This window comes from Ictalurus furcatus, chromosome 25 (assembly GCF_023375685.1).
Source record: "Ictalurus furcatus strain D&B chromosome 25, Billie_1.0, whole genome shotgun sequence".
NCBI classification, from domain to species: domain Eukaryota; kingdom Metazoa; phylum Chordata; class Actinopteri; order Siluriformes; family Ictaluridae; genus Ictalurus; species Ictalurus furcatus.
In genome coordinates, this window is record NC_071279.1 from 6,388,535 (window position 1) to 6,402,403 (window position 13,869).

At 37.8% G+C, this 13,869-nt stretch overlaps 1 protein-coding gene across 6 annotated transcripts in view; it reads right to left on the reverse strand.

Moving 5' to 3' along the window:
- The window catches only part of LOC128600874 (1-phosphatidylinositol 4,5-bisphosphate phosphodiesterase beta-1), a 112,292-nt gene that overhangs the window by 68,331 nt on the left and 30,092 nt on the right, over nt 1–13,869 (reverse strand). For all 6 annotated transcript variants that reach the window (XR_008384616.1, XR_008384617.1, XM_053613602.1 and 3 more), the window contains exon 3: nt 9,628–9,696. Coding sequence is in view for 4 of the 6 variants with exons in the window: in XM_053613602.1 (XP_053469577.1) it covers nt 9,628–9,696 (69 nt within the window). In the remaining 2 variants the exon portion in view is untranslated. The remainder of the gene's footprint in view (nt 1–9,627; nt 9,697–13,869) is intronic.

Genomic DNA, 13,869 nt, shown 5'->3' on the forward strand with positions numbered 1-13,869 from the left:
TAACATTAAAACCACTGACAGGTGACATGAATAACATTGATTATCCCATTACAATGTTACCTGTCAAGGGGTGGGATATATTAGGCAGCTAATGAACAATCAATTATCAAAGTTGATGTGTTGGAAGCAGGAAAAATGGGCAAGCATAAGTATCTTTGCATAAGTGATTTTGACAAGTTTTGACAAGTTTTGACAAATTTGGATTTAAACAATGAGAATTTATACTGAAAGACACCAGCATATTGATTGTCTACAACAGCAGTTGCACCACATGCATTGTGCATTGTGATGGCTAGACAACTGGGTCAGAGCATCTCCAAAACGGCAGGTCTTGTGGGGTGTTCCCAGTATGCAGTGGTTAGTACCTATTGAAAGTAGTCCAAAGAAGGACAACTGGTAAACCGGTGACAGGGTCATGGGTGCCCAAGGCTCAGTGATGCACGTGGTGCAACTGCTGTTGTAGACAATCAATATGCTGGTGTCTTTCAGTATAAATGCTCATTTTTTAAATCCAAATTTCTCCTTTTTAGACTTTTAGGGGTACTCAGACAGTACCACTCTGTACTTGTGTAACTGTAGTTCTTAAGCTTTTATATAGTAGAAAATGACACCATGTGAAGGGGTTTACCAGGCCACCAAAACAAATACAGCAGGTAGTAAGGGAGGCAGTAGATTTCCAAGGCATCTATGTGCCCAAGAAAAATCCCAACATGTCATTACATTTCTGCACTCAGAGATACAGATACTCCTTAACATTATTCATTATTATTCATTCCATTAAGATGAAGAACTGAGAGCCCTGAGGCTATACTCTCCATGACTAAGCAGCATCACACTGTAAAGCTGCTGCCTAACAGTTGTATTCATTCATGCATTTATTGGGGCTCCCAAATATAACAACAGCAAAACCTTTACCCTATCATCTGGAAATTGCAAGTTCAAATCCCATTAGCTGCGTTTACATGGACAACAATAATCCACTCTTAACCCGATTAAGACCATACTTTGATTAAGAAACTACCAGGTAAACAGCAATTTTTACTTACCTTAATCTAATTAAGGTCATACTCGAATTAAGCTCTAATCAAATTAAGACAGGTGGAGTACTCCTGTTTTATTCGCATTATGGACGTTTATTACAGACATGTAAACACCTTAATCATATTATGAACGTCGTGTGGGAGTTTTCACCGCATTTTGCGACAGGACACGATCACGCACGGCAGTTCTCAACATTTTACGTCGAACAAGAGAGTTCGGCTGCGTCCCAAACCGCATACTTCCCTACTATAGGCCTGTAGTGGGGAAAAATACATGTATCTCGCCTACTATATAGACGGTAAGTACGCGGTTTGAGACGCAGCCCACGGCTTCAAGCAGTTATCTATTACCACGTACAGCATGACAAATAATTAACTGCACTTAAAGCGTTCGTAAAAAAAAATTAATAAAAACACCCAAAACTGTATACGGTACCACAACGAAGACGAACTGTATGTTGATACGTGAAATTCTGGAGGGACGTCGGACGGCGTGGCACGGTGACGTAATGACGCGGGCTGTTCATCTAATTATGTTCTATAACGTGTAAAACGGGAACATGACAGGAGTATTCTAAAAGCGACTCATGTAAACACCTTAATCACATTATTATCTTACACAGAGTAAGGTCAATAATTAGATTACTGCTGTCCATGTAAACGTACTCAGTGACACTAGTCTAGCATAGGCATCTGTGAGCTTACTGTATGTAAGAGGAACAGGGTGAATAGTATAACAAGTGTGTTATGCAGCATGAACAGCGGTTTAAATGGTAAGGAAGAGCTGACTGGTAGTTGGAATTGACCAAGACTAATTTAGAGAGAAAATGGGGTAAAAAATTTTTTTGTTTTAATTAATTAAATAAATAAATAATCTTCAGTAACCACTTTATCATTGCCATGATGAATCTGGAGCCAGTCCTGGGAACACTGGTCACACACCCTGTCCATTGCAAGGCATATTCACACCTAGGGGCAATTTAGCATAGCCAATCTGCCTACCTGCACATTTTGGAAAGTGGAGAACCCAGAGGAAACCCATGTGAACATGTGGAGAACAAGCAAAGACAGCACAGATGGGAACCTGAGCAAAGGATCAAACAAGGGATGTTCCCAACTGCACTACCCTACTGTTTCTTTCCTTCTCTGCAGAGACTTCTAACCATTTAACAAAAAGGACTAGTCTATGGAAATGGTGAGAGCAGCTCAGTAGGGCACTGAGTGCCTATTCTTCCATTTTCCCTGTGAGATTTATGTCTGGAATTCAATCAAGGCAATGACTAGCTGGTCTGCTTCACTGAGCTTGATAGAAGAATGGAAAAAAGGTGAAAGGTCACGCTACTGCCATCGTTACACCGATACAGCAGTTCAACCATCTCACAGTTAACTCTCTCCATGTGAAATATGGTGTGCTGAAAATAAATGAAATAATAGTCGAGATGGGGTGGCTCTAATAAGCCAAAAGCTACAGGCAATTTCAAGAGAAAATGCTTTAGAGGGATTGAGTGTGGCATCATAATTTGATGTGTCATGCTGGATGCGGAGAAAATCAGAGCTGAATCAGGGACAAGCCGTTCTTCTTACTTGCAGCTGACAATTTGCTTGTACTGCAATAAGCTTATGATATCTGATGCTAAATATGATTATATAGATACCTTAATGAAATAAATCCATGACGAAAATAAAATGCTTTTCCAGGCTAAAAGAAATTCCCTTAATTAAATCATTGTTTAAACATGTATCAGGAGTGGATCAATTACAAACATGCAACAAAGTTAATGGTACAGCATGTGCGCCCAGTACCATATTTTGGTTACCTAGAAACGTTATAATTAATGTCACACAAATGTAGAAGAACTGTCTTGCATTTGAAGTGATTGACTGCTTGATTCTGAAACCCTAAGGGGGACTGGATATGCATTCATTTATTCATTCATTCATCTTCAGTAACTGCTGACCAGGGTCATGGGGGACACTATGCAAGGAACACTGACCATGACGCTAGTCCATTGCAGGGTACCATGGAAACATGCAATCACACACATGCTCACACCTAGGAGCAATTTAGCATAGCCAATCTGTTTACCGGCATCTTTTTGAGAGGTAGGTGGAACCACTGGTAAAACTGAGCAAAATACAGTGTAGTGCATGTTTGCAGCACAAAAACATCATGTAACTGTGCTAACACAGAATTAGATCACATTTAAATGTATCGAGAGAGAATGAAGAAGCCAGTCAGTCTTGAAAGTTAGCTATGGAATTGATGCTATTGTACATTAAATGCAATAGAGCGTGCAGGTTTCATTTCTGCTTGATCGACTGGAAAATTAAAAAATCCCATGACACCATATCAGTAGGTGAATAAAAATTAAAAAGTGAATTAAAAAGCCCACATACATAATCTGCTTGTCACATGCACTCTGCCTAGTGACTTGGCCACCCCGTACTGTAATGTAGCGTTATTTGCAATACTGGACTGCATATATTACTTTCTTATATTATAAATCACATTTGTGTGTTTTGCTTCATATACCTGTTGACTTTGTTTTAAAGGAAACATCCATTCTGAACAGCTTGCCTATTAATATTTATAATTAACACGTGATCTTCAGTGGCATCTAAGATTTATTTTGTAATGGAATTCAAAATTAGGTGTTTAAAAAATAAAAAATTTTATTTCTTTCATGTTGGTCTGTTTTCACTTTGTTAATGCCTTCCTACCCACAATACTCCAGTAGGAATTAACCCTTGCTTTATGTCTACATGAAGAGGGTGATGCAGCAGTGCTTTAGTCGTTCAGTCTGTCCAGCTCTCTCTCCTCCTCATCAGTAAACTCCGCTCAGATGAGAGATAAACTCTCATGCTAATACCGCCAACATCATTGTGCTTTTCATCTCATAGATCGCTAGACCAGCTGAGCCAAGTTTCTGCCGTAACTTAACACCGCTGCATTGCATTCTGGAACTTTGATTCCAACGTTTGCTGTTTCCGCTTCTTCTACATTGGATTTCTCATTACTGTGTGTATTAATATACATTCTCTTTTGTTTTTAGGTGCTAAAAGTAAACTTGACTGTTATCATTATGTTTGAGATTGTTTAAAAAAAAAAAAAAAATCCTATTAAATGCCATTGCAACTGCAATGTCCAACTGTGATGTCAGACTGGCAGATGACCTCTCACAGAAATAATGAAAATACACCACCAGAATCATTAAGCACATCACAAATATTTCAATATAAACAAATTTAATGTGTGCACCTTTCTTTAAAGACCTTAAAAGCTTTTAATTAGCTGTGTGGTGTCCACAGTACACCGCGACACTTCAGGGTTTAGAGCACTCTTCAGCTGGCTGAGTAAAGACAGAAGTGGACTGAGGCTGCAGTTGAGACATGGATGAAAGGTGTGAAGAAGATATGGACTGTCTGATGAAGTGGACAGGCTCAGCACTGCCCCGTCTTTAAACCATTTAAACTCTTATTAAACCATTTTCTCCCTCTTCGTCTCTATGGTAACATGACCAAAAGAGCAAACGTCTTGTCTCCTCCGACCCATGTTAAAATTGCGGTGTAAAACCTGTAACCAGCACAGGGTTGGTTCACCAGTCATGCATCTAAGAAGACATTTTAGTGACTGGACAGCATGAACTTTATGCTACATCACCTTGCCACATCTATGAAAATTCTGTCACGAGTCTGTACTCTGAGAACTGGTCTGGAAAGATGAACCTTCCCTACTCACATTTCAACATACCTGAAATATTGTACACAATCTCCAACATTCTGAAACAGAGATGAAAGGTAATGCTCCTAGTTGAGGTACAAAAGCACCAGGAAACACATGTAGTAACCCAAACCTCTACCCATTCTTATATCAGCAGCAGGATAAGACCTTTCTAAAGTTACACCATCTCTGACAAACTGGCAGCACCTACTCAGCCTAAACAGCAAGCCTGAACAAGTGTCTACTGTATTGTGTGGAATGTGAGGAAAGATTTTCATCCAGATAAGCACGGTGAAGAGCATGGTTAGAAGCCCTCTCTGGTGTCCTGCTATATCCGCTTCCACTGAGCCCCCGGGTTTCTTCCTTGATAAGATATTAGAGTGATCCTGGATGCTCAGCCTGACACAGATAAGGTGCAATTAAACTGACTGACTGCTAGGAGAAAATGAGATGAGATGTCCACATAAGCATTACCACACATACCATAATTTACACCTCTTTTGAAATCAGTAATTGCTTCCTTTCTTTTTCATTCTCCCCATATATCAGACATATGTGACCCCTTTCCAAAAGCGGCTATATGATGTTGAGATCCATCTTTTCACACTGAGGACAACTGCAGGACTCGTACACAACTATTACAAAAGGTGCAAACATTCACTGATACTCAAGACGGTAACATAATACATTAATAATCAGGGGGGTGTAACCTTTTGAACAGGATGATCGGTGTAAATTGTTAGTATTTTGTCTTCTGGGAGACACGTACCTATCTTATTTAGCGTCTGAAGGGCAGTATTAAATGAAAAAAAAAAAAGATCTTAAAAAAAAATAATACCACTGTACACGGATCATCCTGGTCACAAGGGACACAATGAAAACAATTAGGTGGGTTAAAAATACAGCACTTTCTGTACATATCAATGCATAACTGCATATCACAGCAAACCAGTGACTACATTTCCCATCCTGCACTGTGGCTTACAAACATGGCTGCCATGGACTGCAATTCCCTGAACACGCATTCATTCTAATCACGCACACCTGCAACCAATCTCACACACAATCACACCACAGTTTAAAAGGACTTTCCAGGCATTCGCTCTTGGTCCTCGATCTTGTTCTTGTTCCTCGTCTCATTCTTTGCCTTGCCTAGTTTATGCCTGTTTGTAGCTCGCCTGTTTTTTCAACCACGCTATTGTCTCATGATTTGGATTTGTCTACCTACCTCTCTAATAAAAGTCTTTAACTGCACTTGCATCCTAATCTTCATTACAAGGATTACATGACAATAACCAAGATTATTAGCAAAAGGCTGCAGCTGTAAGAAACATGGTGAAAGTTAATATAAGCACAAGGTTATGCGCAGACACAGACACACTAACTAACATGGTCAAGAGCTCAAGCATAACAATCATGGAAATTCAACAGAGACAAAAACACACGTGCACGAGCAGACACACACAAATCCATTTGGTTATTTCATCACTGTTTGGCTTACCTGGCACGTACTAGAATAATTAATTTAACGGGCATGCAGCACCTGTTGTCTCAAAAGGGATAAATCTAATTAAAATTAAATATGAGTGGGAGGACATATGTTAATTGATATAGCTAACATGGATTAAATTCAGGACAGAAAGGACTTGTGTTCTTTTGCTATTTCCCTAATTCCCTAAGTCACTGAATATCTTTTAATGCACTGCACTTGTTCATTAAAAAAACTGGGCATTATATAAGGAATAAAACATGAAAGGGCATGTTGCTAGAGGAACATAATCAGTGGCAGGGGTGGTGTGACAGGAAGCACGGGGTTGTTAACACTCCAAAGCTGATTCCTATAACAGCACTTCAAAATAGTATATATCCTATATTTCTCTATAACCTGTTCCACTTACAGCTCTCCTGTAAGCAGAACAGGAGCTACAGAAAGGAGCAGTACAGGAGGTTGCTTGTACCAGCAGCGATCGCTCTGTTCAACATTGAGCCAGTCTTAAGATAAACTCATTGGACGATAGTTGAACTTTACCACTATCCACTCTTCATATCCAATATGCATTGCCACTTCTATTCTATTCTATTCTATTTTCTTTTTTTGTTTTCTTTTTCTCATATTCACTCTACACATTATTGTAGTATTCTATATCCCTTTTCATGTTATTGCTGTTTAAAATGTTTACACTGCTGATAATGAGACAATGAACCTGTTTACACCCTACTGCATTACCACAGAGCACTCTTAGACTGTATTCTTTTTCTATATTTATTCTTATTTTCTTTTCTTTATAATGTTAATTTACTTTTAGTATAATTTCTAACCTTCTGTGTTGCTGTAATAGGTGACTTTCTGGGATGAATAGACTGATGTACAGTATGTATGTATGTATGTACTCTATCTATCTATCTATCTATCTATCATCTGTCTGTCTGTATGTATGTCTGTCTGTCTGTCTATCTATCTATTATCTGTCTGTCTATCTATCTATCTATCATCTGTCTGACTGTCTGTCTGTCTGTCTGTCTATCTATCAACTGTCTGTCTGTCTATCTAACTATCAACTGTCTGTCTGTCTGTCTGTATGTCTCTATATCTATCTATCTATCATCTGTCTGTCTGTCTGTCTATCTATCATCTGTCTGACTGTCTGTCTGTCTGTCTATCAACTGTCTGTCTGTCTGTATGTCTGTCTATCTATCTATCTATCTATCATCTGTCTGTATGTCTGTCTGTCTGTCTATCTATCATCTGTCTGTATGTCTGTCTGTCTGTCTATCTATCTATCTATCATCTGTCTGTCTGTCTGTCTGTCTGTCTGTCTATCTATCTATCTATTACCACACCAATTTGCCATCATTCACAAATTTTACTTTATGAAAGAATGACAAAATGATTGTGCTTTTTAACCATTTATACTTACATATACTTTACATCTTGTGAACATTCCACAAGAATAGTTAGTTCCTGTTATCGCATTATAAAAGGTTTTCACAGTGATCCCCTCTCATTTTTTTCTTTCAAAAAACACAGCGTAACATGTTACCAAAAAACCAAAAAATACTGAAGACTCCTATTGTGGACAGTGAACTGTTACCAACTGTTTATTCTGGAGACTGAGTAAACTCCGTAAATGTTAAATTAACATCACCTTATAGAAAACATAACTACTGTATATCAATGATAATACATTTTTTTGTTTGTTTGTTAAATAACGACACGTTTTTTATTATTAAACTTAGATTATGTGGACCAGACAAGTCCCTGTGAATGTGTTGTTAGTATAGAAATGATAAAGTATTTGTTATAGAAAAGAAATCAACATCTTCTGACCAAAACTGATCAGAACTGAAACTGTGACACAGATCATGTACTATAACATGATATTTTAACATGTGTATGGATAAGCTATTTGAGAAGCACTAGTGTGTCCTCCTATCTGTATATTGATACTTTCATGCTGCTCCTATAGTTGTAGTTGTCTCTTGCATGAGTATTAATTTGCATTGACACAACCACTTTCTTGTTGTGGTGAGGGGATGCAAAGTCTAATTGTATTCTAACGGAGTCTAATACAAGAAAAGTAAGATTAACAGATCCTACAACAGATTTTAGTGTGGTGCAAAGAACAGAAAATCCTGCAGTGTTGATTTTATGTGTCTGAACGACAAATACAAATAAATAATGTGTAAGTATAGACAGTATTTGTGTGTGTGTGTGTGTGTGTGTGAGTGAAAATAATTGTATTTAAATGTCTTGCTAGTTGATCTCAAGAACAGTTTATTAATACTTTATGCATTCTGCTTACATGGGTCTTGCATTCGGAGATGATTACATTACTCATAGTGAAGCTGAAGCTTATCCCTGACACTATGTTTAAATCTAAAACTATGTTTAGTTGAGGATTTTTACAAATGGCTTAGGGACTGTTTATGGATACTGTTAGTCATTTGGCATGTCTGTCTCTTTGGCCACTGGAGCCTGCATGCCTCTGGCAATACTGCCTGCTGTGTTCAGACGTTGCTCAGGAGAATCTCTCGTATAGTTTCAGAGAGCAGGTGTGTTGCATGAGAAAAGCAGCACAGCTTTCGCATATCCAAAATAATGAGCTCGTGCCATAGCAAGTGATGTGCTTTTTTGCCAGCCCTCTTTTGGAAAGCTGTAATGGCACTGGGACATTATTGCTGCTTGTTCTGCATGTGTCTGGTTTCATCTCATATTCTCTTAATGGCCTTCATGAAAAGCACAGCAGCTTCCAGGCCTCTGCTCTCTACTATGATGCTTCCACATTTGAATGTAATGAGTTCAGAAATCCTTTCAGTGCAAATAACATACGCTTCATGTTTAGGTTTCTCTATTTAATCTGTTCTGCTTCCAGCCTGTATGATTTAAGGATCTGAGATAAACTGAACCATTCTGCTGGGGAAAAAAAAGAACATAGTAACAGATTTTATTGTTAATACTTTATGATAACTCTAACGATGTTTGCTCCAACAACACTTACACTACACACCAGTGTAGCTTGTTTATTTTATTCGGATTATTCTGTCTAAAAAAGGGTCTATCTGTGTAAATCACAAAGTTGTACTTCATTATGGCTCACTAGAAGTTGAGAGTCGCGAATGAATTTTTGGTGGTAGTCAAAAAATGTCCTGGCAAATATAGCGGAGAACGGCTGTGGGTTCTATCAACATGTTCCTGTTTAGATACAATTTCATGAATATTTGTTTTACTACTGAGCAAAGAAGTCTGTTGACCTTCAAAAATCATGAGGCGTTTGCAGCAGGAAAGCAGTAAAGTTAAGTGTTTGTACAGATTTAATATTCTGAAGAACTCCATTTGAACCACATGAGATTAAAACTTCATCTTACCTTAGGTGTCCTGGAATATTTCCCAGTTCTAGCATCCTTGATATATGCAATGTCCAGAAGATCTGTCTCCTAACAGTACAAAGAAAAGTGAAATATTTAGTTAATTATTAAAATATTTAATGACACATAGAGCATTGACCATTTCTTAGTCACATATAAGTATATCAATAAAAGTATATAAATACTTAACATAGTGCATATTGGGGACAAGAGTAAATCTGAAACCAACAAAGCATGAGCCTGATTGGCGGAAAGTCAGGTGAAACAGGAGAAGCTAATAAAACATCAGCATTAGATTGCAATGGCAGGATGTTATCTTAAGATAATTTAGCTCCAGTTCCAGCCACACAAGACACACTAAAGCCAACTGTTAATTCCCACAGTGACTCCAAATGGTGGATCAGACCACTCTATACAGTAAATACCTCTAAAGCTCTATTATTAATGTGGGAGAGAGTCAGTGAGACATAGAGAAGAAATATATTGGAGACTTTTATGAGTTTTCTGCTGGATTAATATTTACATTCGTTCATTTGGCTGATGCTTTTATCCAAAGTAAATTTCAAGTGAGGCAATATACAATCACAGCATCTAGCCATTATTGGACTGTACAGCAATACAAGCACTGCAGAAGTTCCACCAAAAAAATGATCCATCAGCTAAACACGTCATCATTGGATTAAGTGCTAGTGCAAAGTTGTGACAAATATTGGGCACAAAGCAATCAGTCAAGCTATAAATTACATAGAAATGATGGGTAATAATATAGAGTAATGAACTGGAATTAATGGAATGCTATACTGGGATTTATGTTAGCCGTAGACAGATATTGCAACAACAACAACAACAACAAAATGGAGACACAATTGTACACATGTCAGTGATGTCATGAGAGTTGACAGCTTGTAGCATACTTTTTCCAATTTTTTTTTACTATTTATTTATGTGTTAAAGAGCTTTTGGGTAAAGGATGGGCTAATATAGTGTATGAAGGTCAGAAATTGTAACTTTTCAGTCTCCATGTTTTCATCAGAATAAGGTAGGATATTGATTAGATTTTTTCCCCCATTAGACTAAGCCTACTATCTAGAGTTGGGGTACTCAATCCTGTACTCCAATTATGAATGAACTCGGACTTGTCACGCGCTCCGTAGTACAATTTTTTTTTTTTAACTGTAGTACAAATTTGTAGTCAGACTTTGGACTCAGAAATTTTTCCGAGTATAGTAAATAAAATAAAACAAATAACAACATAAACTTAAGATAAGAAATTAATGAATGAATGAATTAATTAATGAATCTCCCTGTCTGTCCAGGGGGCTTTCTGTGCACACACACTTGAACTGCGTGCACAGAAAGCCGCCTCATCATGCGAGTACCGAATTGAGTTCTCTTTAGTGGCCTATTATGCTTGGACGGTCAAATAAATACACACACATCATATCAAAATGCAGGTCTGGCCGAGTATTCATGCAAACACAGTCGGTTATGTCTTAAGTGAATGCAAACAGTTGTGGAAAAAAATCAGAGGTGTGTCAATACAGTACATTGGACCTGTGCATTAGGTCTTAAAGTGACAGCAGTCTAATAAACCTGCTGCTGTCTCTGTTTGTCAAAAGACAAAGAGAAAATCACTCACTCACTCATTTGATTGAATAACTTCAGTAAATTTAATAAGAATCACTGAATATGTCATACAGTGAAGTCTATTTTATTTTATATTTAATTGCTTTATTCAATTTCCGTAGTATTTCTTACTTGAATACTACCGATAGACCTACCTTAGAAAACGTATCATTATCGTGAAATAAGATTGTAGTCATATCGAACTTAACAAAGGTGTATTCGGACCCAACACTACTACTATAATTCTGAATGGTGTCACTATAACATACACCCTTGGGACTATGTAATTATCCTCAAAAGGCTAGGACTGGCTCTGTTGTAGACCACAATGAGCTTTGAGTGTCCATGGTAAATAATATATCTCGACAACAATGTCAGCCAAAAGCAATAATGAACCCTGATTACACAAAGCCAATAGTTGTTAGCTTCAAGTTTCATTTCATCTGTGGTGGTTTAACGTCTGAATTGGTAGTTATAACCCAAGAAAGAGCTGAGAGCAAACCTGAAAGATCAGGACAGCACAACGATCTGGTCTGTAATGTCAAACTGGTTGTAAGTTGTTACCCCCTGGTTCTTGGCAGATCTTGATGAATGTGGCAGCTATGAATAAGGGTTGATGTTAAAGTTGTGTTGGAATGAGGGATAAGGTCACAAGAAGCAATGAAAATTCAAATGAAATTGTAATGAATGCAGCTATAAAGTTAACCTCCTTCTAACTACTTTTAGGAGACTCCTCTTGCAGCTCTAACAGTGTACAGAATGCCATCTTATACATTAGACAAATGTTGACATTCTTCACACCAAAATCTATTATTATTTTTTTTTAATCTATGTATTTTCTCATAGCATGAGTCTTGACACAATTTGAAACATTCACCCTGAGAAAGTTCAATCATTTGCTAAGCTCCAGCTGTTGCATGGGTGATTGACTCCTGTGGTGAGTCTTGAAAAGAACACGGCATTTTCATGGTTCATGGATCAAGTCAACTGTTCCACTGAGAGCTGAAGGGAAAAGCTTACTTTTCATTCATTCATTCCTCTTCAGCGAGTATTTATCCTGGTCAGGATGGCAGAAGATCCAGTGTGTTCCTTGGGAACACAGGGCATGAGGTGGGAATACACCCTGTATGCAGGGCACCATGCATAATCACAGATTAACGGTTATACTAATTTGCACCTAGGGGCATTTTAGCATCGCCAAAGCATCTACAAGCATGTTTTGAGGTGGGAGGAAACCAGAGAACCCAGAAGAAAAACCTACACAGACATGGGTATGGAATTACTATGACTGAAATACTGATGTAGTAACAACTTAGAATGCAATTATTCTGAAATGATGCTTTAATCCAGAATAATTGCAAAATTATTACATATAACACACAAGACAAGACAGTAACAGGATTTTTTTTTTTTCATTACATATAAGAATTAAAAAGGCATTTAAAAAAAAGCCCAAAATCTTACAATAGTGTCTCTTTAAACAGGTAAAGAAGTTAGGTTCATGTTAAATCTGGCTATGTAAAAGTGCAGTCAAAACATGGCTTCAAATGCTGACGCACCACAAGTGTCCCAGTTAATAAATCATCAGAAGGTGCAGAAAATGTTTGCATAAACATAATCTCCATTGCATAACAGATCTCACTGAAAATGTGCGAGTAATGTTGGACAGAACAGAACAGATGGTTCAGCGACATGGATGCTTAGTGTGTATTCTCATGTCTGTGACGCTTCTGCACTGGCACAAAAATCTTAGCTCCATCTGAAGGTTAGACTGAAAGAAAAAAAAAAGCGAAAAATAAATTAAATAAGTTACTAGGGCATGACAAGGTCTCATGGTCAGCTGCTATAACTCAAGCCACATTTCAAGCATCCTAGTAACAGCAATATTTACTTTTTTAAAGTCATTTTTCTTCGGGTGCTGAAGTCTCTTGTGCCAGATTGTCATAGACATACAATCAAGCTAGGTATTAACAAGCTCTCATAGCCCAGTAATTGAAGCATGAATTTGAAGACTAACCTGTTACAGTTCTATAGCTCTGTATTGGCGGGATCTTTGCCATCTCTGCATGTGGTGTGTTTGTGTGTGAAAGAGAGAGAGAGAGAGAGAGAGAGAGAGAGAGAGATTGTCCCCTGACTATAACACAAAGCCTCTTTCTCATCACTATATGATGCATGTGCAAGTCTTCCATCTAGACAATGTACATGCATGAGATTGAGCAAGACTACTGATTTGATGCAATATATTTTGAAAATTGGACAAAACGACAGATTTTACAGCTTTGGTAAGACATTCTCTCATATCTTTACTGTTAGGGTGTAGCAGTTTTAAATTCACTTTATATTTTACATGTTCAACAAATGCTCTCAGAATTCGAGTCGGTGAATTTCCCATTATGTTCTCAGCACACGAAAATCTACTTCGATTCTTGATTGTGGCAATCCCACATATGCCACAGATGAAGTGGTTAAAGATGACATTGGACAACGGTGGAGAATTCACTTAAGATCTTCATTTGAAAACATGTAAGGTAGAGTGCATTCTCTCCTGAAATCAATTTAACACTCCCTGTTTGCAGTGTGAGATGCTTTGAGTCAAAAGGTTAGCATTTCCAACTC